The following is a 27,755-nucleotide window of genomic DNA, read 5'->3' on the forward strand; positions in this document are numbered from 1 at the left end:
CGTTAGGGGGGGTTTCTTGCATAGTTTGGTCGAATTTTTGTCGAATCCCCTTTGAATGGCTTGGTGTGCGTGTTTATTAAGTGTCCGTCAATAGCTACCCATGTTTGTGTAAATTAACGACAAGGGTGTCTACTTGGAGAATACCCACCTGTGAGGGCGCCGGGATTAGGCACTGTAGGGCGTCAGACACGTCAGAGCTTCACTAGCGGTGTAAATACATTACACGTGGATTCATTGTATGCATAGTCGCCTTTTAATGAATATCACGCAAATCGTCATGGTGATAGGTACATATGGTTTGTCCAGCATGTCCCAGGAGGTCACAAACGTCCTCTTCCTGAAAAAAAGTGAGATTATGCTGCATACTTGTCCATATTTTAAGTAGTTCGCACAGACACACATTTTAAAAACAATAAAGTTCCTAATACCCACCTTCTCTGAACAGTTAGCTTGCTGCCCCATCCACCTCCTCCCTATCCTCTGTTGTCTGAATCCATGGACTAGCCTCCTCCCTCCTACCATGCATGGTCTGATGTGCTGCCACTGTCCTCCATTTAGCATGATGTACCAGTCCACTCCTCCTGCCCTCCATTGCCCAATTCTATGGCCCATCATTGACCTCCTGCTTAGCCTCTGTGCTTAGCTTGCTGCCCCTATTCTCCTTCCCCCTGCTCTCCGATGTCTTTGTGCATGCCCCTGCTCCATCCTTTTTGCCCACCATGTTCCATGGACCTGCCACTCCTATCTACTCTGAGTGTTCTGTTGAGCTTGTAAACAAAAGGATCCACCTTATAAAAGGAGGTACTGACTAAATAACAGGGGTAATGGTGAATGAGTGTCCCTAAACGTGGTTGGGCACACTCAGTGTTGTTTAAATACCCCTCACACATCAAGAATGGCCCATGGTGTCATGCTTCATCATGGGGGGTCTTCCCGCTCCGCTGCGGGACGGGGCGTGCTACGACCTACGACTACGTGGGAGCACTTTTGATGAAGTACTATGTGTGATGTAAAGGGAGGGTCTATTGTAGTTGTGAAAATGTGTATGTTAAAAAGCAACTGGCCCAGGGAGACAGAAAAAACTTTAATTTGTCCCGGGAGGGCTGGTGCTATTAAAAACAAAGGTGCGGAGTTTGCCTACGTAATGTGTGGTTACTCCTTGTGGGTCAACATGTTTCGATGCTGGGCATCTTCATCAGGACAGGAAAAAGATCCCTCCCAACTTAGAAGCATGTGCTTAGTAAATATACAAAAGTGAAAAAGATGCAGTAAATAGTGCACGTATATACAATACCTAATCGTATGTATGTAAATCTGCAAAAACAAGGGAAAACAAAGGCTTTATCAATTTCCCTAGAAGGAGAGCGTAGTACCTGTAAATGCAAAAAAAACGCCACAATGTGACTTAAATTGCGTGCTTCAACTGTAATATTAGCGTTATCAGGAAGGGTGCAGTGACCTGTAAAAGAAAGGACAGTACAAGACACTATACAACAGAAAACACACACTCTATAACCAAACGTGAAAAATCATTGGCATTTCAGGTGGGAAACGTGGTTAAAAACAGAGATGCATACTTATATGTATATGAGGATAATGCCTCATGAACCTAGAACGGGTAGGATCTTAATGGAGCCTTAGTTCTAGTGGGGAAAGAGAGAGGTAAAAAAAGGATCAGGTTGTTACCTCCGGTGAAGGATTCGAGTGATGGACGAAGTCTGCAAAACGGAGCTATGGCTCCGTACTTACGTGCCCTGGCTGAAAATCTCAGCTACGAGTCTGTCCCTCCCGCGGTTCCGCTGTGTAATGGAACCAGGGCGGGTAAAATGCTTTTAAGGCTCCCGTAATTGGCTTGGAAATGGAAGTCAGCTGGTGACGGCGGAGCACCTAGAAGTGCTTCCGGGTTGGGGCTTTTACGAAGACTAGACTGAAACCCTTGTGCATTGTGATACGGAAGTGGATACAAATCTCTTCGTTGAAGAGATGTCGGGGGAAAAAAAGGTTTTATATGCACAGATGTCTGGAGAACACTATGTCTACGGGGGTGGGAGGTGACCATAATGGATTGTTAATGTTAATTATTAATTTCGGGGCTGGCGAAAAAACAATGCTGAGCTCATGGTTAATGTTTGAAAAGATTTTAAGCTGTAGTTGATTCTAACATAAATACGTATAGCCCGTTATTGACACGGTGCGCCTGTTGAAGGAGTTGGTGATCTTAGGGAAAGTTAATCGCGCCAGTAATCAAAAAAAGGGGGGGGCATAACACACTACGTGTCAAAGTGTGCTGGTATATGCAAGTACACCCACACCGTATTGGGGGAGCTGTGTTCAATGATTGGGGTTATGAAGAGTAAGATGATAATTTCCTACTTCACACACCTAAACGATCTTGATAGGTTATTTGTAGTAATACAGTATGGAGACACCCATATTATGTCAATTGTGCCCAAGGTATATCATCGTTCAGGCCCGTTATGTGTTTGTCCAGACGGAACACCCAACGTTGTTCCTTTTCAAAGAGTCCACGATCATTGTTGAGTTGTTCAATGATAGTCCACTTGATTTCATCCACGCCATGATTCATATTCAGAAAATGGGTGGCCATTTTGGTTGTGCTCTTCTTGCAGCGGATATTACTTTTGTGTTCTCCTATCCGCACCTTTACTTGTCTCGTGGTCATGCCAACATATTCCATACCGCATGGACAGGTAATGAGGTATACCACGTTCTTGCTGTTACAATTCGTGAACTTTCGTTGCTCCCATGACGTACCATTTGAAAAAATGAGCTGGGTACTCTTTTTCGTGAGAGAGCACGTACTGCACATGCCACATGGGTGATGTCCTCTGATGGGTGGCAACAGACTACACGTATTTTGATGTGCTGAAAGGAGACGGGGTCTGGTGTGAACCAAGATGTCCCTCAAACTGCGGCCGCGTTTGTGAGAGAACATTGGTTTAGGTAGGTCCAGACCCCCACAGTTTAGAATTTTCCAGTTCTTATTGATAATTTTGGACACTTGGTTAGAGTGGGTATTGAAAGTGGTCACACAAATTGGTCTGGTTTCCTGTTCTTTCGGTGTTTGGTTTTCCAGGAGAGCATCTCTATTGTTATTTCTGGCACGCTTGAGTCCTCTTTTGACTATACCTTCTGGATAGTTGCGATCTAGAAGCCTCCTTTCCAGGTCTTTGGCTTGTGTTTTAAAATCTGTCAGCTCTGTGTATCAAAGGTTATATTAGGGGGAGAGGAGGTCTGCCACTCTATCACAAGGATGATGTCATCAGTGATGTCATTTGAGATGTCATCAGTGATGTCATGAGTGATGTCACTGACCATGTCATGAGTGATGTAATATGTGATGTCATCAGCAGTGCATTGCGGGCGCGTGAGTTATAGTTAGCTGAACTAACTATAACGGGGGAATTTCAATGGTTTTGTACGAGTGAAAAGTCCAGCTAACTGTAAAGCCCCTGAAACCTATGGTTTTTTCAGTGAATTTCTAATGTTTTTTAAATGCTAATTCCTAAGGTTTTTTAAATGCTAATTCCTAACTATGATGTGCTTGAAACCTATGGTTTTTTCAGTGAATTTCAAAGGTTTTTTAAATGCTAATTTCTAACTATGCCTACAGAGATAGGACATGTGAAGAAAGAAGAAAAAACGCACAGAAAGAAAAAAAGAAATGCAGAAAGAAGCAACAGAAGTCCTCAAAGACGAAGAAAAGTGCAGGAAGAAGGATAACGTGCAGAACGAACAAACAGAAGAGCATAAAGAAGCCTTGCTGCAAAATCATCCTGTACCCTCAACTTTTTCAGACGGATACTGATGGTAACTGAGTCTGACTAACCAGTCCTAAAACCAGTACTATGTTAAAAGACACTCAGAATACAGTGAAAACAACTACATACACTAGGGAACACTATGCGTTGGGGTCCCCCTTTGATTAGCATGACCTCCTCTGTAAGCCCCTAGTATATAATTGGGCAGGGGATTAAAACTACCTCTTAAAATGTGCCACAGGGCGTGTTTGCACACGTCACCTCAGGCCCCGTCCCCTCCCTTCCCCACTGTGTAAACACGCCCTTTGGCCGTTTTAAGTTTGGAGATTAAGTCCCCTTGAATCCTGAGGGTCCCTAGGGGCAAAATAGTCCACTAGGTACCTCCAGTAAGCGCCACAGAGCTGCGTTGTAGAGAGGTGTAAAAAGTGGCACGGCCTGGACCACCTCTCTGCAACGCAGCACAGTGGCGCTTACTGGAAGCACCTGGTGGGCTAGTTAGCCCCCAGGGGCCCTCAGGATTGGAGGGGAGTTATTTCCCCAACTTAAAACGCGCCATGGGGCGTGTTTGCACACGTCACCTCAGGCCCCGTCCCCTCCCTTCCCCACTGTGTAAACACGACCTGTGGCCTTTTTTTAAGTTGGGAGATTAAGTCCCCTTGAATCCTGAGGGTACCTAGGGGCAAAATAGCCCACTAGGTACGCCCAGCAAGCGCCATTGCAGAGAGGTGTAATAAGGGGCACGGCCTGCACCACCTATCTGCAACGCAGAGCAGTGGTGTTTACTGGAAGCACCTGGTGGGCTAGTTGGCCCCAGGGTCTCTCAGGATTGAAAGGGAATTATTTCCAACTTAAAACGCGCCACAGGGCGTGTTTGCACACGTCACCTCAGGCCCCGTCCCCTCCCTTCACCACTGTGTAAACGCGTCCTGTGGCCGTTCTAAGTTGAGAGATTAAGTCCCCTTGAATCCTAAGGGGCCCTAGGGTCAAACTAGCCCACTAGGTACCTCCAGTAAGCACCACAGTGCTGCGCAGCATAGAGGTGTAAAAAGGGGTGTGGCCTCAGAACACCTGTCTACAATGCAGCTCCCTGGCGCATACTAGAGATACCTGTTGGGCTAGTTGGCCCTCAGGGACCCTCAGTATTGAAGGGGAATTAATTCCCCAACTTACAACTGGCCAGGGGGCGCGTTTGCAGAGTGCTGCAAGGAGGGGGCGTGGCCTCCGGCGCGATGCCGGTCTTTTATTTATTTTATTTTTATAAGAAGGAGGGCTGTGTGGCCCCCCTTCTTTTTCTAATTTATTGGCCCTGGGGACCCCATCTCCCAGGGCCTGCACCCTAATTTTTTTTTAGTTGAAAAAAACTTAATTTGGCCCTCCCAAGGCCTTAATCGGCCCCGGGGACCCCAACCCCGGGTCATGGCCTTTTTTCAATAAAATTCTTTAGGAGGGGGGCTGCATTGCCCCCCTCCTCAGGCCACTTATGGCCCCGGGGACCCCATCTCCCGGGGCCGGCCTTTGTTTTTTATTATTTTTTAAAAATATATATTTATAGAAACACCTAGGACATGCTGGACAAACCGTATGTACCTATCACCATGACGATTTGCGTGATATTCATTAAAAAGGCGACTATGCATACAATGAATCCACGTGGAATGTATTTACACCACTAGTGAAGCTCTGACGTGTCTGATGCCCTACCGTGCCTAATCCCGGCGCCCCCGCCGGTGGGTACTCTCTAAGTAGACACCCTTGTTGTTTATTTATACAAACATAGGTAGCTATTGACGGGCACATTTAATACACATGCACACCAAGACATTCAAACGGGATTCGACAAAAATTCGACCAAACTATGCAAGAAACCCCCCTCACGGTTAATAAAACACACATCCACCGCCGGATGTGTAATACTTTTTATTTTACTCTCTGGAAAGGAGACGAACCTCTCTTGAGAGTCCAAGCGTGCTCCTGGCTGAGCCCAATGCTGTGTTACACCCACCAGTGCCCGCCGAGTGCCACACACCTCTGTGTTGTATTCCGCCAGCTAGTGCGTATGCTATGACACTCTCTAGCCCATGTGCACTGTAACACCACCCCGTGAATATGTCATGCCACACTTGCCTTCGCACGGGTTATATTGCCCCATCTAATGTGCCTTCCTCGATGCCTATGTTATAACGCACAGTGCTATGCCATACATATTACACTCTGGGATCCATATCTTTGTCACAGTGCATATGCAACGTTACACTCCCCAGCACATATTTTATATTACAACTTTAGATACTAGTTAGGTTACACAACACTGCCCTGTGCATATTACACTCCAAGGCGCATATCGCATAGCACGCGCTAGTGCCTGTGCTATCTCGCGCTCTCCAATGAATCTGTCATTGCGCACAATGTATTGCATATTATATTTCACGCCCCGGTTCATCTTATATCACACTTTTTGGTGCATAGTTTATACCATATACTATATCTATGAGAAGCTGTATGGGTGGAAAGTTCTGGACTTACGGCGCTACAGTTGTTAGGGCCCAATTTTATATGTGGCACAATCCTCGTAAATGGCTACACCCAAGAGCCATTGAAAAGGTAAGGTTAGGAAACGGTGGAGGGTGGTGCCTTCTTAATTGGTCCACGTCAGTGGATAATCAACATCAAGAACATTGCTGAGAATGAAATTACTTGTGTTATTTTTATTTCTGGCAGACAAAACAGGTATAAATTGTGAGAGGAAAAGCAACAAGCCGACACATGTTTCGCCCTAGTGGCCCATTGGCCTTGGGCTTTTTCAAGGCGGTTTTCAGTAAATAACAAGGTCTTCCTGCGGATGAAATAGATGAGTCTCTGCGGTCTCAGGAAAATTGGAGGAATGAGCTGTCAGAAAGGTTCTGACAGGAAGACCTTGTTATTTACTGAAAACCACCTTGAAAAAGCCCAAGGCCAATGGGCCACTAGAGCGAAACACGTGTCGGCTTGTTGCTTTTCCTCTCACAATTTATACCTGTTTTGTCTGCCAGAAATAAAAATAACACAAGTAATTTCATTCTGAGCAATGTTCTTGATGTTGATTATCCACTGACGTGGACCAATTAAGAAGGCACCACCCTCCACCGTTTCCTAACCATATACTATATCTAGTTTTCATTTTCAATCATGCTCTCAGGACTATGTTCTATATAACACTGCGTCCACCTACCCTTTTCACGGGCATTACATTTTGCGATGGGGGGGTGTTTCTGCCAAGTGAGCCCGGAGTCACAGTCACAAACGTCCTCTTCTTCCTGAATAAAAGTGAGATTATGCTGCATACTTGTTCATATTTTAACTAGTTCGCACAGACACACATTTTAAAAACAATAACGTTCCTAATACCCACCTTCTCTGAACAGTTAGCTTGCTGCCCCATCCACCTCCTCCCTATCGTCTGTTGTCTGAATCCATGGACTAGCCTCCTCCCTCCTGCCATGCATGGTCTGATGTGCTGCCACTGCTCTCCATTTAGCATGATGTACCAGTCCACTCCTCCTGCCCTCCATTGCCCAATTCTATGGCCCATCATTGACCTCCTGCTTAGCCTCTGTGCTTAGCTTGCTGCCCCTATTCTCCTTCCCCCTGCCCTCCGATGTCTTTGTGCATGCCCCTGCTCCATCCTTTTTGCCCACCATGTTCCATGGACCTGCCACTCCTATCTACTCTGAGTGTTCTGTTGAGCTGCCACTCCCCTCCCACCTGCCTACCATTGTCAGTAGACTGTAACCTGTCCCTGCCACCTCCACCCTGCCTGTCCACATGCCATGTACCCTATCCCCTTCCTCCTGTCCTCCATGGTCCATTTTATTGCAACACCCTTCTGCCCTCCCTGGTCTGTTGTGCTGCAACTGCTACTCCTGCCTGCCCCGCGCGGTCTGTTGAGAGGCCCCTTCCCCTGAACTCTATTGTCTGTGCCCAGGTCCTGACCCTCCCTTCTATTGTTCATGGTCTTTTGTGCATGCCCCTGCACCCTCCTTCTTGCCCATCATAGCCATTGTGCTGCCACTAACCCTCCCTCTTGCCATGCATGGTCTTCTGTGCTGCCATGGCCACTCCCACCTTCCCTGTGTGGTCAGCTAGCTGCCCCTGACCCCCTCCCACCGCCCCTCCATGGTCTGTGTGTATTCCATCATAGTCTCATTGTTGCTCTCCATGGTGTGTCTTGTTTCCAGTGCCCATCCTGCCTGACCTCCATGGTCATCTTGCTGCTCCTGCCATGCCCCCTTACCCCCAGCCCTCTGTTTCCTTGTGCAGACCCCTATTCCCTCCCTCCTGGCTTATCTGTTCCATTGTAATGCCCCTGATCCGTCCCTCCTGCCCTTTATGGTCTGTTATGCTGCAGCTTTCTCTCCTGTCTGTCCATTATGGTCAGCTAGCTACCATTGCCTCTTTCCCCTCTGTTCTCTATTGTCCATGTGCATGGTCCTGTCCCCTCCCTATTGTTTTCTATGGATTGTTGTGTTGCACTCCCGGCCCGCATGCCCTGTGTGGTGTATTGTGCTGCTGCAAACCCTGATGCCTGCCCTGTAGGGTCAGTTTGGTGCACCTCTCCATGTACCACCTGTCCTCTGTTATCAGAGTCCATGTCCCTACCCCAATTCCACCTGCCTACCATGATCCAATGTACCATACTTGCGAACATTTTGAGCTTGGTAAGAGGGCGATTTTGAAAAAAAACTGGGGTATTGATTTTCCCCTTTGAGTTACATTGAAAAAGAGGAGATTGTAGACAGGAGGCAGATAAAATAAAGCCCATTTGAGCTTAAAAACATTGGATGTTTCCTGGCTGAATTGGGTCTGTTGGCATGTATGGTTGTACTACCACTGCCTCTTCCTTCTGCCCACAATGGTCTATTATATTGCCACAGCCTCTCTTGCCTGTCCTGTATTGTTGGTTTGTTGCCCCTGCCCCCTTTCCACTGCCCTCCATAGTCTGTTGTGCTGCCACTGCCCTTCCTGCCTGCCCAGTGTGGTCAAATTGTTGCCTCTGCACTCTCCTACCTGCCTTCAATTTTCAGAGTCTGTGCCCCTGGCCTCTGCCTCTCAACAGTATCCTAATGAACAACTAGATTGCTAACATTCTATATTTATTACAAAAGTGTGAAACACCTGACGTCATCTTGATGTAATCAAAACTGTAATACCTTGAGCATTTCCTTTAGAAATTACATATATGAGAGGGTCTTATTTGCATCAAAATTATGGTTAGTGCTCTAAAAAACTAAAATGAGTACATATTTTCTGAGTTTTCAAATAGCGACAAAGAACTTTTAAATTATTTGTAATCTTTATGTTTTTTTATCCAGTTGACCACTTTATTAAATGTTGCACCTAGGGGAGAGGATGTGGTGTTACTTCCAGAGCTGCAGACTTTGCAACTGGGGAACCACTTTGGAGTTTCTGCTTCAGCTCAACATTCTGTGATTCTGGTCAAATCACTTAATCTCCCCATGTATACAACCAAAATGAATTTGATCTTGTGTGATGTAACCAATGCTCACGTAAAGCACTCCAATACCTGACAAGTCTGCACTATATAAAACTGCAAATACACAAAAAATAAGTGTTTTGCACACTTCTGTCATTGGGCAACATGTGGGCTACATCTGGGTGATATTTGTGCTGCATTTGGGGTCTTTTGTCTCTGGTGGCCATCTTGGGAGATTTATTTGTTATGAAGTTTCTTAATTTCCTCATTTACTGCAGTCTCCTCAGTAGGAAATGCTTTCAGTTTTTTACTTTGATTCCATCAAGAAGGCATTCAGTTATGTCACACATTTGCCATGAATTCTGAATGTTAGCACTCTAGTTTATTATTAGATCACTGTAGTAAAGCTACTGCTCACCAGGGAAGTCTGCTGCTGGTATTGAAAGTGCATGTTTCAGTCTGCATGTCAGAATTTTTTTAGGAAATAGAAGAGGATTTGAGAAGTCAAAATGTGCCCTAATTTTTCTTTCTGCAGTACTAATCATAATTTCTATGGCAAAATGAACCCCCTCGTTGTGTTCCTTTGTGAATTAATTGTTTTAAGTGTTACCACTTTATTCCAATCAAGATGGCTTCAGGTGTGCCATACTTTTGTCATAAGTAAGACTGTTAGCGCTCTAGTTGTTTGTTGGACCCGGCCTCGTAGAATGGCCCTCCGTGCCCCCGCACCACCGAAACCTGGTACCTACAGCCCAAGCCCCCGGCCCAGCCGAACCTCCCCACCAGGACACACGCACCGACCCGGACATCCCCGTCCCTGGCCTCTCCCCTTTCGGCCACCCCGGGCCCGCGTGCCCACTTCATGCACCAAGATGGCCGCCCGGCCCCAGCGCGACCCGGGCATAGAGGCGCCACTCCGGCTGGAGGACATCCCGCTTCCAGGGGATGAGAGAGGGAGGAGCCGTTTCTATCGCACCTCTGAACTCCCCCGGGACGATGGGTTTCGATCGGCCCTCCGGCCTCCCTGAGGGCTGGCTCCACGCCTGCTGGGTGTCTGGGACTCCTCCCGACCCGGCCCTGAAAGAATCAAAAGACTATAGCAGGAAATCCCGACAAGCGACCCCCAGGTGACAAGACCCCTGCCTGCACAGACTCCGGACATCAAAGAGGGGTCGAACTATAACAAGGGGTGCTCTGGGGCTGTCCGGCAGATTCGACGCTGGAACAACGAGAGCCTGCTGACGTGGTCGCGGCTCCTGGAACTGGAACTCACCTGAGCCCTGCTGAGTGACTCGCGGCTCCCTGAGGATCGTAAGACCTCCGAACTTGTACCTGAGCCCTGCTGAGTGACTCGCGGCTCCCTGAAGATCGTAAGACCTCCGAACTTGTACCTGAGCCCTGCTGAGTGACTCGCGGCTCCCTGAAGATCGTAAGACCTCCGAACTTGCACCTGAGCCCTGCTGAGTGACTCGCGGCTCCCCCAGACTCTCACGGTCCCGCCGGACCCCAACTCCGACCACGTATCCCCCAGCTCGAGGATTGTGAGCTGTGCGCCGGGTACGTCCCTGCTTTGAACCGTTACCAGAGACAGTCCCGCTACCCCCTACCTTTCCGAGACTCTTGAGCCCGTGCTCACCTTGTACATATTTGCAGTGATACCTGTTTGATAAAGCTTGTTCTGAGAATACCCAGTGTGGTCCCTCTGTGTCGTGTGGTGCCAGAAGTACGATCCTAGTTGCGAGAGTCCTCCCCCTGGGGAATCTCCCGCCAGTGCCCGGCTACGATACTTTGAGGGTGGGTCTCAGGGTAGTCAGGACCCCTTTCCGGGCTCCTCTGAGGTCGCCGTCTAACATTGGTGGCAAGCGACGGGATTCGGGCCCATCACCTAGAGATCGTACAGTAAACGACGGACGCACGACCAACAAAGATGGCAGAAGGAAGCGCCACGAGCTCCGCAGAAACCAACGCCAACAGAGTGTTCCAGGTGGAGCATCTGGAAGAATACACACACAAAGAGCTAAAACAATTTTGCAAAGAACTTAAAATCGCTACCACTGGCCTCAACACTAAGGAAGACTTGCAGAAAGCACTGAAAACTTGGGTGGAGACCGGGGCCTCCCGCCCGGAAGGCACGGGGGAGCGCCCCGACGAAGCCGAACCCCCCCAAAGTGAAAGCAGTAGCAATCAGGTGCGAGGCATCGTACCAGACGGGGGCCTATCCCCGGAAGAGCTCGCGGACAGAGAGAGAAGCCGCAGTCATGAACTCGAGTTAGCCAAACTCAAAATCGAGGGCGAATTGAAGTTAGCGGAGAAGAAGCTAGCAGTAGAGCAAATGCGTGTACAAGGCGAACTGGAAGAAAAGAAGCTCCAACGGGAGCACGAAGGAAGAAAGCTCCAACTGGAGCACGAACGGAGCTTAAAGGAACTCGAGCTCAAGGCCCGAAATGAGGACGGGAGGCCCTCGGGGAACCGAGAGACGGCCCCCCCAGCGGAACAGAAGGTCCACATCCCCAAGGATGTGGTCAAAGAATATTATAAAAACGATGACATTCAGCAATGGTTTCGGGCCTACGAGGTCGCCATGACCTCCCATCGGATTCCACAGAAGGACTGGGGGGCGGGGTTGTGGGGACGGTTTCTGAGCGAAGGAAGGGACACCCTGCTCGACCTACCCCTCTCCCTGCAGACCTCCTACAGCCACATGAAAGAGGCTCTCCTCACAAGATACGGCCTCACCCCAGAAATGTACCGCCAACGGTTCCGGGACTGCAGGAAGATCCCGGGCACCACCTGGGTGGAGTATGTAAACTTTTTTAGTCGGGCCTTCGATGGGTGGGTCAAGGGCAGCAAAGTCACCACCCTTGCCGAACTCACTGACCTCATGTTATGGGAACATCTGGCTGCGAACTGCTTCGTAGAGCTACGTCAACATCTACTGGATAGCAAGCTCACAGATCCCCGGAAGCTGGCCGTGGAGGCCGACCGCTGGACCAACACCCGGGTCTCCCGGGGCATGGTAGGAGAGTACCCCCGAACCAGTCAGGGACCACCCCGCCAGAGAGGGGGAGGGAACCAGGGAGGGCCGAGGGAGTCCCAGCCTAGCCCCCCGAAGACACCACCTCCACCTTTCCCGGCGCCCCCCCCACCAGTAACAGGGCCCCCTGGGAGACGGGGACACCGGGTGACCGTCACATGTTTCCGCTGCCAGAAACCCGGGCACTACGCCAATGACCCAGAGTGCCCCATGGCCACCCAAGTCACCCCTGCGAGACAGATAGCCAACGTAGCCCTAGGGGAGGAGGTTGAGGAAGCCGAGGAGTGGGAACCAGCCGCGATGGCCCTAGTATCCCTGGGAGATAGGGAAATGATCCCTGGTAGCCTCCTACCGTCCAACACACAGAAATATGGGCAGTTCGTCAAGATCAATGGCCACCAGGTAGAGGCCCTGCGGGACACCGGGGCCAGTATCACCGGTGTCCTCAGGCACCTAGTTCCCGAGGAGCAGATCCTCCCCAATGTCTTTTGCCCCGTGATATCTGCAGACAATAGGGAAAGTATGTGTCAGGTGGCCCTGGTGCCATTTGAGTGGGGAGGGGTGATAGGTAAACTCAAGGTGGCCATAAGAACCTCCCAGCCGGTCGACTGCCTCTTAGGGAACGACCTGGAGAGTTCTCCCTGGAAGCACGTAGAGCGCAAGGCCCACCTAGGAATGATGGGACTCCCCGAGTGGGTGTGTGCCACCACCCGATCTATGACAGCCCGACTCACTCCCCGGAGAGAAATCGAGAGCACCCCGGTCGAAGTAGCCAGCACCGTCCCCGCCGAGGGTCCTCCCGTTCCCCCATCGGGAGGGTCCGTCGCCAGCGACGAACCCGCACCATCCGACCCCGCCCCGGTCCCCGAGTTGGGGGATCTACCCGAGTTGGCCCATTGGCGCCACGAGGGCGGGCCCACCCGAGAAGAATTTTGCCGGGAGCAAGCCACCTGTCCTTCCCTGGTCGGGCTGCGGCGCCAGGCCGAGGGCCAAGCCGCAGGTGACCAGACCGGAACGCACCGAATCTATTGGGAGAATAACGTCCTGTATAGTGAGCAGAAATCAGTGGAGCTGGGATCCGGACGGGTACTGGTGGTACCTCTCCGCTTCCGGGATTTCCTCCTGGGCTTAGCCCACGATGTCCCCCTCGCCGGTCACCTGGGTCAGGACAAGACCTACAGCCGTCTCGTGACCCATTTTTATTGGCCTAAGATGAAAGCAGCGGTAGAGGCCCACTGCAAGTCCTGCCCCACGTGCCAAGCCAGTGGGAAGAGTGGGGGGAAGCGCAAGGCTCCCCTCCAACCCTTCCCGGTCGTCAGTACCCCCTTCGAACGAGTCGGGATCGACATCGTGGGGCCACTGGACCCCCCCACCTCCCAAGGTCACCGTTTCATCTTGGTCCTAGTGGACCACGCCACCCGCTACCCAGAGGCTATTCCCCTACGCACCATTACGGCCCCCGTGGTGGGCCGGGCCCTGATGGGGATCTTCTCCAGGGTGGGTTTCCCCCGCGAGGTCGTGAGCGATCGCTGCACTAATTTTATATCCAGGTATATGACGTCCCTGTGGCAACAATGTGGGGTGTCCTATAAGTTCACCACCCCGTACCATCCCCAAGGGAACGGCCTAGTAGAGAGGTTTAATAGGACTTTGAAAGGGATGATCGCTGGCCTAGAAGAGCCCCTCCGGCGTAAGTGGGACGTCCTGCTCCCCTGCCTCTTGTTCGCTTACCGGGAGGTCCCCCAGAAGTCCTTAGGGTTCAGCCCGTTTGAATTACTCTATGGGCACCCCGTCCGAGGTCCCCTCAGTTTAGTTAAGGAAGGGTGGGAGGCAGCACCCCAGACCACCCCCCGAGATGTGTTCCAATATGTCCTGGCCCTCCGGAACCAGACCAGGAGGTTCCGAGAACTGGCCGAGGCCAACCTGGAGGCGAGTCAAGAAGAAATGAAGCGCTGGTACGACCAGAATGCTACTCTGGTCGAGTTCCAGCCGGGCCAGCAGGTGTGGGTCATGGCCCCCGTGAAGCCTGGCGCTCTCCAGGACCGATGGACTGGGCCCTACAAAGTGGTCGAGAAGAAGAGCCAAGTCACCTACTTGGTGGACGTCCAGTCGCCTCGGGATCCCCTCCGGGTCCTGCACGTGAACCGCCTCAAGCCTCACTTCCAGCGGACAGAACTGAGCCTCCTGCTGGCCACCGATGACGGGGCCGAAGATGAGTCGGATCCCCTCCCGGACCTCCTGTGTATCAAGGAGCAGGATGGCTCCGTGGAAGGAGTGAACCTCTCCCCAGCCCTCACTGCCCAGCAACAAGCGGACTGCCGCCAGCTCCTAAGACAATTTTCTGACCTCTTCTCCCTGACCCCCCGGGTCACCAACTGGTGTGTTCATGATGTGGACACCGGGGACAGCCCGCCGGTGAGACACCGAGCCTACCGGGTTCCTGACCGGGTCCGGTCCTGCCTTCAAGCGGAAGTCTCGAAGATGTTGACCCTGGGGGTGATCGAGCCCTCTGACAGTCCCTGGGCCAGCCCCGTGGTCCTGGTCCCGAAGGCAGCGGCCCCCGGTGTCGCCCCCGAGCTCCGATTCTGCGTGGACTACCGGGGGCTCAATGACGTTACCCGAGCCGATGCCCACCCCCTTCCACGAGCCGACGAACTCATTGACCGACTAGGGGCAGCCCGGTTCCTCAGCACATTCGACCTCACCTGCGGATACTGGCAGATTGCGCTCACCGAAGGGGCCAAAGAGCGGTCCGCTTTCTCCACCTCCGATGGGCACTACCGCTTCCGCGTAATGCCCTTCGGGATGAAAAATGCCCCGGCCACTTTCCAGCGACTGGTGAATAGAGTCCTGGCCGGGCTAGAACAGTTCAGCGCGGCATACCTGGACGACATCGCTGTCTTCAGTTCAGAGTGGAGTGAGCACCTCCAGCACCTCCGAAGGGTGCTAATCGCCCTGCGCCAGGCAGGCCTCACAGTAAAAGCCAGCAAGTGCCAGATCGGGCAAGGATCCGTGGTCTACCTGGGGCACCAGGTCGGGAGTGGCCAGGTCGCCCCGCTACAGCCCAAGATCGACGCCATCCTGGCCTGGGAACCACCCATCACCCAGACGGAGGTCCGAGCCTTTCTGGGACTCACGGGCTACTACCGAAGATTCATTCGGGGGTATGGCAGCCTTGTCGGCCCTCTCACAGAACTCACGTCTAAAAAACAGCCAAAGAAAGTGCAGTGGACGGCTGCCTGCCAGGAAGCTTTCGATGCCCTAAAAAGGGCCATGTGTACTGCCCCCGTCCTCCAGGCTCCCGACTACGCCAAGGAGTTCATAGTCCAAACCGATGCCTCCGAGCATGGCATTGGGACCGTCCTGTCCCAAGTAAATGACCAAGGCCTAGACCAGCCCGTCGCCTTCCTCAGTCGGCGGCTGTTGCCCCGAGAACAAAGATGGAGCACCATAGAGCGTGAAGCCTTTGCCGTGGTCTGGGCACTCAAAAAGCTACGACCCTACCTGTTTGGCACCCATTTCAGAGTCCAAACTGACCATCCGCCCTTACGTTGGCTCATGCAGATGCGAGGAGAAAACCCCAAGCTACTGCGGTGGTCAATCTCCCTCCAGGGGATGGATTTCACCGTGGAACACCGCCCTGGTACGGACCACGCCAATGCTGACGGCCTCTCCCGGTTCTTCCGCCTCAGCGAAGAGAACCCCCCAAGCTGATGGGCAGTTCTCTCCGGCTTTCAGCTGGGGGGGACGCGTGTTGGACCCGGCCTCGTAGAATGGCCCTCCGTGCCCCCGCACCACCGAAACCTGGTACCTACAGCCCAAGCCCCCGGCCCAGCCGAACCTCCCCACCAGGACACACGCACCGACCCGGACATCCCCGTCCCTGGCCTCTCCCCTTTCGGCCACCCCGGGCCCGCGTGCCCACTTCATGCACCAAGATGGCCGCCCGGCCCCAGCGCGACCCGGGCATAGAGGCGCCACTCCGGCTGGAGGACATCCCGCTTCCAGGGGATGAGAGAGGGAGGAGCAGTTTCTATCGCACCTCTGAACTCCCCCGGGACGATGGGTTTCGATCGGCCCTCCGGCCTCCCTGAGGGCTGGCTCCACGCCTGCTGGGTGTCTGGGACTCCTCCCGACCCGGCCCTGAAAGAATCAAAAGACTATAGCAGGAAATCCCGACAAGCGACCCCCAGGTGACAAGACCCCTGCCTGCACAGACTCCGGACATCAAAGAGGGGTCGAACTATAACAAGGGGTGCTCTGGGGCTGTCCGGCAGATTCGACGCTGGAACAACGAGAGCCTGCTGACGTGGTCGCGGCTCCTGGAACTGGAACTCACCTGAGCCCTGCTGAGTGACTCGCGGCTCCCTGAGGATCGTAAGACCTCCGAACTTGTACCTGAGCCCTGCTGAGTGACTCGCGGCTCCCTGAAGATCGTAAGACCTCCGAACTTGTACCTGAGCCCTGCTGAGTGACTCGCGGCTCCCTGAAGATCGTAAGACCTCCGAACTTGCACCTGAGCCCTGCTGAGTGACTCGCGGCTCCCCGAGACTCTCACGGTCCCGCCGGACCCCAACTCCGACCACGTATCCCCCAGCTCGAGGATTGTGAGCTGTGCGCCGGGTACGTCCCTGCTTTGAACCGTTACCAGAGACAGTCCCGCTACCCCCTACCTTTCCGAGACTCTTGAGCCCGTGCTCACCTTGTACATATTTGCAGTGATACCTGTTTGATAAAGCTTGTTCTGAGAATACCCAGTGTGGTCCCTCTGTGTCGTGTGGTGCCAGAAGTACGATCCTAGTTGCGAGAGTCCTCCCCCTGGGGAATCTCCCGCCAGTGCCCGGCTACGATACTTTGAGGGTGGGTCTCAGGGTAGTCAGGACCCCTTTCCGGGCTCCTCTGAGGTCGCCGTCTAACATTGTTCATTCGAACACTCTGGAACATTCTGTCATTGGGCTATACTTGGGCTACATCTGGGTGATATTTGGGCTACATTTGGGCTCTTTTGTCTCTGGTGGCCATTTTGGGAGACTTATTAGTTATGAAGTTTCCTAATTTTCTCATTTACTGCAGTCTCCTCAGTAGGAAATACTTTCAGTTTTTTAGTTTGGTTCCATCAAGAAGGCATTCAGATGTGTCACACATTTGCCATAAATTCAGAATGTTAGCACTCTAGTTGCTCATTAGATCACTGTAGTAAAGCTACTGCTCACCGGGGAAGTCTGCTGCTGGTATTGAAAGTGCATGTTTCAGTCTGCATGTCAGAGTTTTTTAATAAAATAGAAGAGGATTTGTGAAGTCACTCAAAATGTGCCCTAATTTTTCTTCCTGCAACACTAATCTAACTTTCTATGGCAAAATGAACCCCCTCATTTTGTTCCTTTTTAAATTAAATGTTTTAAGATTTACCACTTTATTCCAATCGAGATGGCTTCAGGTGTGCAATACGTTTGTCATAAGTAGGACTGTTAGCGCTCCAGTTGTTCTTTAGAACTCTCTGGGAAGCTGCAGTAGAACACAAAGGAATCAACTGACAGTCTCTGCCCTTGTTGAATGTACATGTTTTACTGAGAATGTCAGACTTCATTCTCACATGACTGAGAAAGATAATGTGAATTTACAGAAAATATGCTCTTAGTTTAGCTTATAGATCACCTTCCAAACCTCTGTGGGAAAAGCATGAGAAAATATTTTTCTCTCAAACATGATTCATGATATCACAGCAGAAGGCTTTTTCACATGGTAAAATCACCTTAGAACACACCACAATTCCTAAAATGAGTATGGTACCATCAACAAATGATTGATATTGTAACTAAAGTCTTAAAACATTCTATTAACTGCAATGCTTTTTAATGAGGTGCTATCATGTATATTGGTCCCAAGATGGCTGGCAACACCTATTGGATGAAGTGCTGACAGCCAATCAGATCTCACGATGAGATGTGTGGTTAGGCTCCGCCCAGATATATATGTGATTTTGATTTTGATTTTCTCAGGAACTACTGAACGGATTTACACCATTTAAGCAAAAGGCACGAGTCTGAGCCAAGGTCTACCTTTCTGCCAAATTTGGTGTAATTCTGTTCAGCAGTTCGAACTGTAGCTGCGTCAACAGGTCCTATGGGAAAATGCATGGGGAAAACGCGTTTTGGGACCCCCCTTTTTTCTCGGCCCCCGCTTGACGAATCAATGTGAAATTTTCAGGATAGGAGCGGACCTGAGCTGGCCAAAAGTTTGGAAGATTTCGTGAAGATTCGTCAATCGGCGCCAACGTTATTCCAAATAGAATGTTGCGGATTTCCTATGGAAAATAGGTCCTATTTATAACTACCTACTGGCGACTGCCAGTAGGTAATATATGTATATATATAGAGAGAGAGAGAGATAGAGAGAGAGAGAGAGAAAGAGAAAGAAAGAGAGAAAGATTAGAGAGATAGATAGATACATAGATAGCTAGATAGTCAGTCTCCGGGCACTTCAAATGTAAATAAGGACATTCTGAAGCCGACTCTCTATAGACCTGGAGCGTTCACCTGGCGGTTATTGGTGTTACTTAAACTAGTTACAACTGCTATTACTGCTGCGGATTCTACAGACAAGAGGTTTACGTTTGTTTTCCTGTCTCTGGTCGGTGCGCTCACCCAAGATCTGTGCTCGTGTCGCTGTTGACCTCAGCCTATTGCTGTGTGATCATTGCCTTGCAGTGACACAAGACATCACCTCAGTGAGTCCCAGCTGAGGGCCAAGACACCCGACGCGAGCTAGAGTCTGTCAGGACCTCCACACTCCAGGCCATTTTTTTATTTTTTTATTCCGTGTACCTGCTTACACTGGGTGCGTCGGGAGCGCTGACAGGTATTCCGATAAAACACACACGTAAATATCGAGAAGTCTCAGCTGGGCACATTCATGTGTGAGGAAGATGAAAGTACACCACTTACAGGTGCTGGTGTTTGTGCGAGGTTACGTTTGTAACGCGGGCAGTTCTCGTTTAAATGACCTCTTTGGTGTCTGCGGATTTCGCGGATTCCTACAAGCCAACCATGGGAAGGAAATTACAAATCTGTAAATATACTTGAGTTTGTTAATTCACCAAGCACACTGCCCTGTTTGTTGCGTTCCACCAAGTGCCCTACAGGTTTATTGCGTTCCACCTCTGCCTTACCAGTTTATTGCATTCCATCAACTGCTCTACAGATTTATTGCGTTCCACTCACTACCCTACAACTTTGTTGTGTTCCACCCACTGCCCTCCAGGTTTATTTCGTTCCACCGTCTGCCCCACCAGTTTATTGCGTTCCATCGTCTGCCCTACAGGTTTATCGAGTTCCACCCGCTGCTCTACAGGTTGATTGCCTTCCACCCACTGACCTACCTTTTCGTGTCCCACACACTGTCCTGGTGGGGTGTTTCGTCCCACCCACCGCCCTCCCTGGTTACTGAGTGACATCTCATGGCCTATTGGTTTATTGGGTTTTATCCGCCTCCCCGCCAGTTTATTGCGATGAAACTCCGCATCCCAGTAGGACAGTGAACGGAATGTAATAATCCGAGGGAATGGTTATAGATGATTTATGACAGAGAAGTCAAACGACATCCTCACCTTTAGGACTTAGTGGAAGCACAGGGCTGGTCCAGTCAGCGTTGAATAGCGTTCACTTGTGGATATGAGCGGCCAGTTACCGCAGTGGCACAGATTTTAACTGTGCGCAGTGAGAGGGGAGCCATGGAACCGGCACGTTGGCATCACTCACTGAAGCAGCTCTTGGCATCTGAAGGCGCTCTCGCCTGCATGCAGCATCACTCACTGAAGCAGCTCTTGGCATCTCAAGGCGCCCTCGCCTGCATGCAGCGTCACTCACTGAAGCAGCTCTTGGCATCTCAATTCGCTCTCGCCAGCATGCAGCATCACTCACTGAAGCAGCTCTTGGCATCTCAAGGCGCTCTTGCCTGCATGCAGCGTCACTCACTGAAGCAGCTCTTGGCATCTCAATGCGCTCTCGCCTGCAAGCAGCTTCACTCACTGAAGCAGCTCTTGGCATCCCAAGGCGCTCTCGCTTGCAAGCAGCATCACTCACTGAAGCAGCTCTTGGCATCTCAATGCGCTCTCGCCAGCATGCAGCATCACCCACTGAAGCAGCTCTTGGCATCTCAAGGCGCTCTCGCCTGCATGCAGCATCACTCACTGAAGCAGCTCTTGGAATCTCAATGCGCTCTCGCCAGCATGCAGCATCATTCACTGAAGCAGCTCTTGGCATCTCAAGGCGCTCTCGCTTGCAAGCAGCATCACTCACTGAAGTAGCTCTTGGCATCTCAATGCGCTCTCGCCAGCATGCAGCATCATTCACTGAAGCAGCTCTTGGCATCTCAATGCGCTCTCGCCAGCATGCAGCATCACTCACTGAAGCAGCTCTTGGCATCTCAGTGCGATCTCGCCTGCATGCAGCATCACTCACTGAAGCAGCTCTTGGCATCTCAGTGCGCTCTCGCCTGCATGCAGCATCACTCACTGAAGCAGCTCTTGGCATCTCAGTGCGATCTCGCCTGCATGCAGCATCACTCACTGAAGCAGCTTTTGCCATCTCAATGCGCTCTCGCCTGCATGCAGCATCACTCACTGAAGCAGCTCTTGGCATCTCAATGCGCTCTCGCCTGCATGCAGCATCACTCACTGAAGCAGCTTTTGCCATCTCAAGGCTCTCTTGCCTGCATGCAGCATCACTCACTGAAGCAGCTCTTGGCATCTCAAGGCGCTCTTGCCTGCATGCAGCGTCACTCACTGAAGCAGCTCTTGCCATCTCAATGCGCTCTCGCCTGCATGCAGCATCACTCACTGAAGCAGCTCTTGGCATCTCAATGCGCTCTCGCCTGCATGCAGCATCACTCACTGAAGCAGCTTTTGCCATCTCAAGGCTCTCTTGCCTGCATGCAGCATCACTCACTGAAGCAGCTCTTGGCATCTCAAGGCGCTCTTGCCTGCATGCAGCGTCACTCACTGAAGCAGCTCTTGGCATCTCAATGCGCTCTCGCCAGCATGCAGCATCACTCACTGAAGCAGCTCTTGGCATCTCAAGGCGCTCTTGCCTGCATGCAGCGTCACTCACTGAAGCAGCTCTTGGCATCTCAATGCGCTCTCGCCTGCAAGCAGCATCACTCACTGAAGCAGCTCTTGGCATCTCAATGCGCTCTCGCCAGCATGCAGCATCACCCACTGAAGCAGCTCTTGGCATCTCAAGGCGCTCTCGCCTGCATGCAGCATCACTCACTGAAGCAGCTCTTGGAATCTCAATGCGCTCTCGCCAGCATGCAGCATCATTCACTGAAGCAGCTCTTGGCATCTCAAGGCGCTCTCGCTTGCAAGCAGCATCACTCACTGAAGTAGCTCTTGGCATCTCAATGCGCTCTCGCCAGCATGCAGCATCATTCACTGAAGCAGCTCTTGGCATCTCAATGCGCTCTCGCCAGCATGCAGCATCACTCACTGAAGCAGCTCTTGGCATCTCAGTGCGATCTCGCCTGCATGCAGCATCACTCACTGAAGCAGCTCTTGGCATCTCAGTGCGCTCTCGCCTGCATGCAGCATCACTCACTGAAGCAGCTCTTGGCATCTCAGTGCGATCTCGCCTGCATGCAGCATCACTCACTGAAGCAGCTTTTGCCATCTCAATGCGCTCTCGCCTGCATGCAGCATCACTCACTGAAGCAGCTCTTGGCATCTCAATGCGCTCTCGCCAGCATGCAGCATCATTCACTGAAGCAGCTCTTGGCATCTCAATGCGCTCTCGCCAGCATGCAGCATCACTCACTGAAGCAGCTCTTGGCATCTCAGTGCGATCTCGCCTGCATGCAGCATCACTCACTGAAGCAGCTCTTGGCATCTCAATGCGCTCTCGCCTGCATGCAGCATCACTCACTGAAGCAGCTCTTGGCATCTCAGTGCGATCTCGCCTGCATGCAGCATCACTCACTGAAGCAGCTTTTGCCATCTCAATGCGCTCTCGCCTGCATGCAGCATCACTCACTGAAGCAGCTTTTGCCATCTCAATGCGCTCTCGCCTGCATGCAGCATCACTCACTGAAGCAGCTTTTGCCATCTCAATGCGCTCTCGCCTGCATGCAGCATCACTCACTGAAGCAGCTTTTGCCATCTCAATGCGCTCTCGCCTGCATGCAGCATCACTCACTGAAGCAGCTCTATAACGTATCCATGGCACTCTCACCTGCATGCCAGGATCACTCACTCAAACAGTACTTTGTGTCCCTGAGGTGCTCTCACCTGCATACCAGTATCACTCACTGAAGCAGCTCTAGGTGTCTTTGTGTCGCTCTCACCACTTGCCAGCGTCACTCGACGAAACAGTTCTATGTGTCTGTTTGGCATTCTCATCTTCATGCGACCATCACTCCCTAATACAGCTATTAACGTATCCAAGGCGCCCTCACCTGCATCCCAGCTTAATTCACTGAAGTAGCTCGTTGTCTCTCTGAGGCGCTCTCACACGCATGATACGATTACTCACTGAAGCAGCTATTGGTTTCTTTAAGGCGTTTTGCCCTGCCTGCCAGCATCACTGACTGAGGCAGCACTTTAGATCTCCAACGCGCTCTCACCTGCTTCCCAGCATCATTCACTGAAGTAGCGCGTTGTCTGTCTGAGACGCTCTCACCTGCATGATCCCATCACTCCCTGAAGCAGCAGTCAGATACTAACTACCCCAACGGGCAGGTAGAAACTGAAGCCCAGAGCGTGGAGTGTTTCTGCACCAAAGAAACACCCTCTCCTCCGTCCTCTCTCCAACATAACTCATCTCGGAAACAATATGAACCGCCGCAAACACACTCCCAGCAGCCCACAGAGACTCCGACCGAGGAGCATCACGGAACCTACAGGGGGGCCAGAACGCTGACAGGACACCACGCTAAGGCGCTATACACCTTCCATCTAGGCACGCACTGGGTGGCACGCGCCAGGCCACGCAGCCTCACTACCTGGGCACATGGGCTAACTTTGAGGGAAGGCTTGCTTCTAGAGTGGCGGGGTGCTTAAGGACTTTTTATCTGTATTCATGACAACTCACTTTTTCAAAGAAGGCTTTCCAAAACCACCCACTTGAGCCTCAATACCCCCACCCCACCCCCCACACACACACTTCTTTCACCAAAGTGGATTAAAACCGAGTTGAAAATTAAGAGCACGAAGGGCACTTACCACCAAGAAGAGTCAGTGCGGGGGGTCAGCGTGAGCAGTATGAGGATGATGGCAAGATAAAACCGAGAGCTGACTTCGGGGGGCGCCCCTATCCTACTGGGGAGCCTTGATGCGGAGCTCCCAGGAGCGGGGAAGAGCTGCGCGGGAACCCTCCGACATCCTTCAGGGCTGTTTAAACTGAGCATACTATCTCTCCACGCGACTTTCCACAAGGAGAAACGGAAAATCCAGATTCCTCTCGGGCTCGAGATCGCGGGGTGCCTTTTCGCAATCCGCCCTACTGACACGAGACGGGGCTTATCTGAAAGTGTCTTTTGTCAGCATCTTTCATTTTGCCGGGCGTGGGATGTCCTCTCTTCATTTTTTATACCCTTTGTTCTCGTTTGTTAATTTCCCAAGCCGATAGCTCACATCTGCTGCTTGGCGGCTCTTTGCTACCAGGAAAACTAAACTTTTAATTAGTCGAACAAGTCACTTTTCTTATGAAACCAATCGGAGCACGAGAGAAAGGCGACCTTCTGTGATTCCTGAACAGCAGCAGCAGCAAACAGCGAGTCCGCGGCTGCCGTCACGGCGGTCCGGCGAGTGATGCGATGCGGGCTCTGTGAGCGGAGGGGAGAAGAGAGCCCCAGTCGTTGACCGTTCTGCCTCCCCTGGCTCTCATTGGGCAGGGCAGCGCCTCTCTGCTGGGATGCAGCAGCCTCTGGGTCTGGCTGGGCTCACTCCTCCCTCCCACCTCCTTCCTCGGCCACATGGGAGAGCTCCTCAGTGAGCGCAGGGAGAATGGGCTGGGGCAGGAGATGTCACCTCCAGTGAGAGACCACACCACCACCTGCTGCTGTGAACCAGGCATAGAAAGGTGGCAGAGGGGAACCAGGGTTTGTCAATTTTACAGCATTAACACATGGCCATGGGGTCCTAGATTCCCTCTGCAACTTTAGGTTCCTGCCGCTGGCAGGGCGTGCTAGAAATAATTCACTTTCAGAATCCGAGAATGGAAACTGAGGATTTGTTCTGTCATTCAGAAACATTTCCACTCACACTGTGCAGCGTGCGCAAGGCGCCCACTAATACAGATGGAATATGTACAGTGTGCTGCGTACCATTCAGATCACTTTCCGATCTATGCTGGCTCGTGCTCGGACATTCCTTAGAGTAACTATGCGCGTTACAAATTGCTATCATCTCTCGCGTGCATGCTCCTACCCAACCCTCCCCAGCATATCCTGGTTCCTGTAATCCAGTCTGGATCGCACCCCTCAGACCCCGCCGTTCTGTTCTGTTGTTTTGTTCCGTGTTCTGCGCCGTTATTTCGAGGGCCTCCAGCTACTATAAAAATCCTGTTTGTAAAACACATAACCGATTCTTCCACCTCGCCTCCAGCTTATCAAATTCACATAAAATACATTTAAACATAGTTTTTGCATCACTCACCCATGCATGGTTTACCTAGGCTCCCAGGTGTAAATTGCTTCTGTCATAACATATGCCCGGAATATACATGTTTTGTGACTCTGGCGCTATCAGACACCTGAAGCAGTGTGTATTTCTTCGAATCCTGCATCAAACCTGCTAAGGTAGCTATAAACGTATTTTGGTGCCATGCCCATTCAGTCTTTGGCCTTTCTGCTAAGGTAGCTTTAATTTACAGAGGCAAACATTGGTTGCTGGAAACCCTAGATACCAATTAATTTCACACAGGTTTTCCAGACGTTTAGAGAAGATAATAAACCTAGATTTTTTTTATCATGCAAACTCTTTGTATCTCTGTCCTGCACTATTGGTCCACCCAGTCCCTATGTTCTTTTATTCTATTAACTGATAAGTATCACAATTGGTCTTTGGTACATTATTACACTCTGTTCCTGAATGTTTATGGAGCAGTTTATTATCAGATGATGTCGAGTGGATTCAGGATTTCCTGCATTTCAAGCTCATAGTTATATTTTAGTGACTATTTTATTGCTCAGGAACCAACTTTTATAATCAAGCTGGTGATTTGGTTGAACACATTTTCCCAAATGAAATTTAAATATGATTTAAACTAAAATTTGATTCTGCGCCCAGGACCAGAAATCCTTAAGCAATATAATATATGTATTTGCAGCAATCTACACTGTTTCTGTCCATTTATTATTTGATGGGCGGGAAGTGAAGCTATGAGAGTTCAAGAAAAATGTGCCTCGTTTCGAATAGGAGCATTTTATACAGCTGTATGTTCAGAACTCTGGTGAGTGTCATGTGATGACTGACCAGGATTTAGTATGAATGAATGTGAAAAGTGCACACCTATTTAATCTGAATGATAGACAAGCTTATGGCTAATTCATAATGGGTGCTGAGGTACTAAATCCGTTGTAACTACGGATGTGGAACCTTAGGGCAAAAATATAGTGGGAGAAACCCACTATGTACCCCGCACTGTTCACTGGTTTGAAGAACCAACAAACCGGAGTTTAACAGATGAATAAACACAATTATAGACCAAACATTGGAAAAAACGTTGTGCCTTAATATTTTAGCAAATCAATACAAATATAATGGTTGAGTTTCCATTTTTACATCGCAATCAAATGAAATACAGGTACACCACATTAATTATCCTTAATCGAGTGTACATTAAGCCTAGAGAATTTCCATGCATACAATAATAACAATAATAACTGTCTTCTTCATCTTTTCTTTAAAAAAGTGCCCAATGCATTTGGGATCGTAAATCCCTTCATCAGGGGCAAACCTAAGGTAAATGTAAAGAATAACCCATTGGTACAATTTATACAATGACTGAAAGGATGCTACGGTGGTAAATGTTATCAAAATAACCACTGTGATCATGCGCTGGCAGTGATGATAACATGGACATTCCTGTTAGGCATAGTGATGAGCTGAATGAGGAAAGATTAAAAAAATAGCCTGGAAATAAAACAAGAATAGAGAAGCCCACGTTCCGAGAGTTTATGAGTGTTGATGGAAGTAAAGAGGTAAACGATAATGAAAGTGCAGGAAAACAACAGTGTGGCGTAGAAGCAAGCGTTCACCTAGTGCTGTAACGTGGATTCTGTTCAGAGGGAAATGGCTCTTTTAGAAACAGACAAGCAAACAATGTGGACGGAAGAATACCCTAAAGGAAAGAGCAAATAAGGAAATGCTAATGTTGAAAACGTGGCTCACCTAGAGGGCATGGCAAATAAGTATAATAGATGAACCCGGAACAGAATGGGGAAATGGTCTCTGAATTGGCCTGTTCAAAATAAATATGAAATTAACGATACGGAGTGGTGTATAACCGAGAAAACATGTTACCCCAATGAATGCGAAGGCGCTTACCTAGTACGGTAGTCGGAAAATCCTCATTACTGTCGTGGATTCAAATGGAAAACAGTTGATGCCAGCAGGGTGCGCGGGGCTGAATCTACAACCGCGCGAAAGTTTGCGAGGCGCAATAAGTCATGTGAATTGGCCTGTTCAAAATAAACATGAAATTAACGATACAGAGTGGCATATAGCCGAAAAAGTCATGATGCGCCAATAAATGCTAAGTGCTTACCTAATACTATAGTCGGATAATCCTCAATAACGTCGTGGATTCCGATTGGAAGCAGTTGATTCCAGCAGGGTGCATGATGGCTGAATATGCTACCGCGCAAGAGTTTAAAGGAGCAACCCGGAAGTTAGCGAGACGCGATAAATCATGTGACTGGCGTAATGGAAATAGTAAACATACTACGGGCAATGATCATGACAGGCTACAGTTACTGGAATGCTCGTATCAATGAGTAAAGAGTGGGTAAAATATAATAATTGTCATTACTGGAATAAAAAAATGTGGAAGTGTGAAAAATGGAACAAAAAGAAGGCTGCTGGACGAAACGCGGAAAAGGCAAAAATTAAAATTATGAAAAAGCGTAAATAGAAAAAATGAACCTGTAGTAGATGTTTGCAATCAAGGTCTCTGGTAAAAAGTAAAAACGGGGAACAAACTAGGAGAGAAGTGGCTGTGACCACTTAATGGCGTGGGATGAAACGCTGAGAGACCAACATTAGTGAAAATATGGGGGTCTAGAAACATGCTGATAGGTAAAGGAAAAGATGGGCAATAGTGATATAAATGGGAAAAGGTGAACATGTTAATGTGGAGGTGATATAAAATACAGTGCTAAAGTGGTGAAAAAGTGAGTGGGAGCTGAAGTGAAGATGAGAAAGAAGGAAATAATGAATATTTGGAGGAGGGATGAACAGGTTTAAAACAGTGTAAAT

General features: G+C 50.2%; 1 protein-coding gene across 1 annotated transcript in view; it reads right to left on the bottom strand.

The window, feature by feature from the left end:
* Positions 1-24,183, bottom strand: part of LOC146870158 (protein Wnt-2b-A-like) — an 873,677-nt gene extending 849,494 nt beyond the window's left edge. The window contains exon 1 of the mRNA XM_085629181.1: positions 23,499-24,183. Coding sequence (XP_085485307.1) covers positions 23,499-23,683 — 185 coding nt within the window. The 5' untranslated portion in view covers positions 23,684-24,183. The remainder of the gene's footprint in view (positions 1-23,498) is intronic.
* Between the last annotated feature and the right edge of the window lie 3,572 nt (positions 24,184-27,755).

Source organism: Triturus cristatus, chromosome 1_1, assembly GCF_964204655.1.
Source record: "Triturus cristatus chromosome 1_1, aTriCri1.1, whole genome shotgun sequence".
In the NCBI taxonomy this organism is placed as follows: Eukaryota; Metazoa; Chordata; class Amphibia; order Caudata; family Salamandridae; genus Triturus; species Triturus cristatus.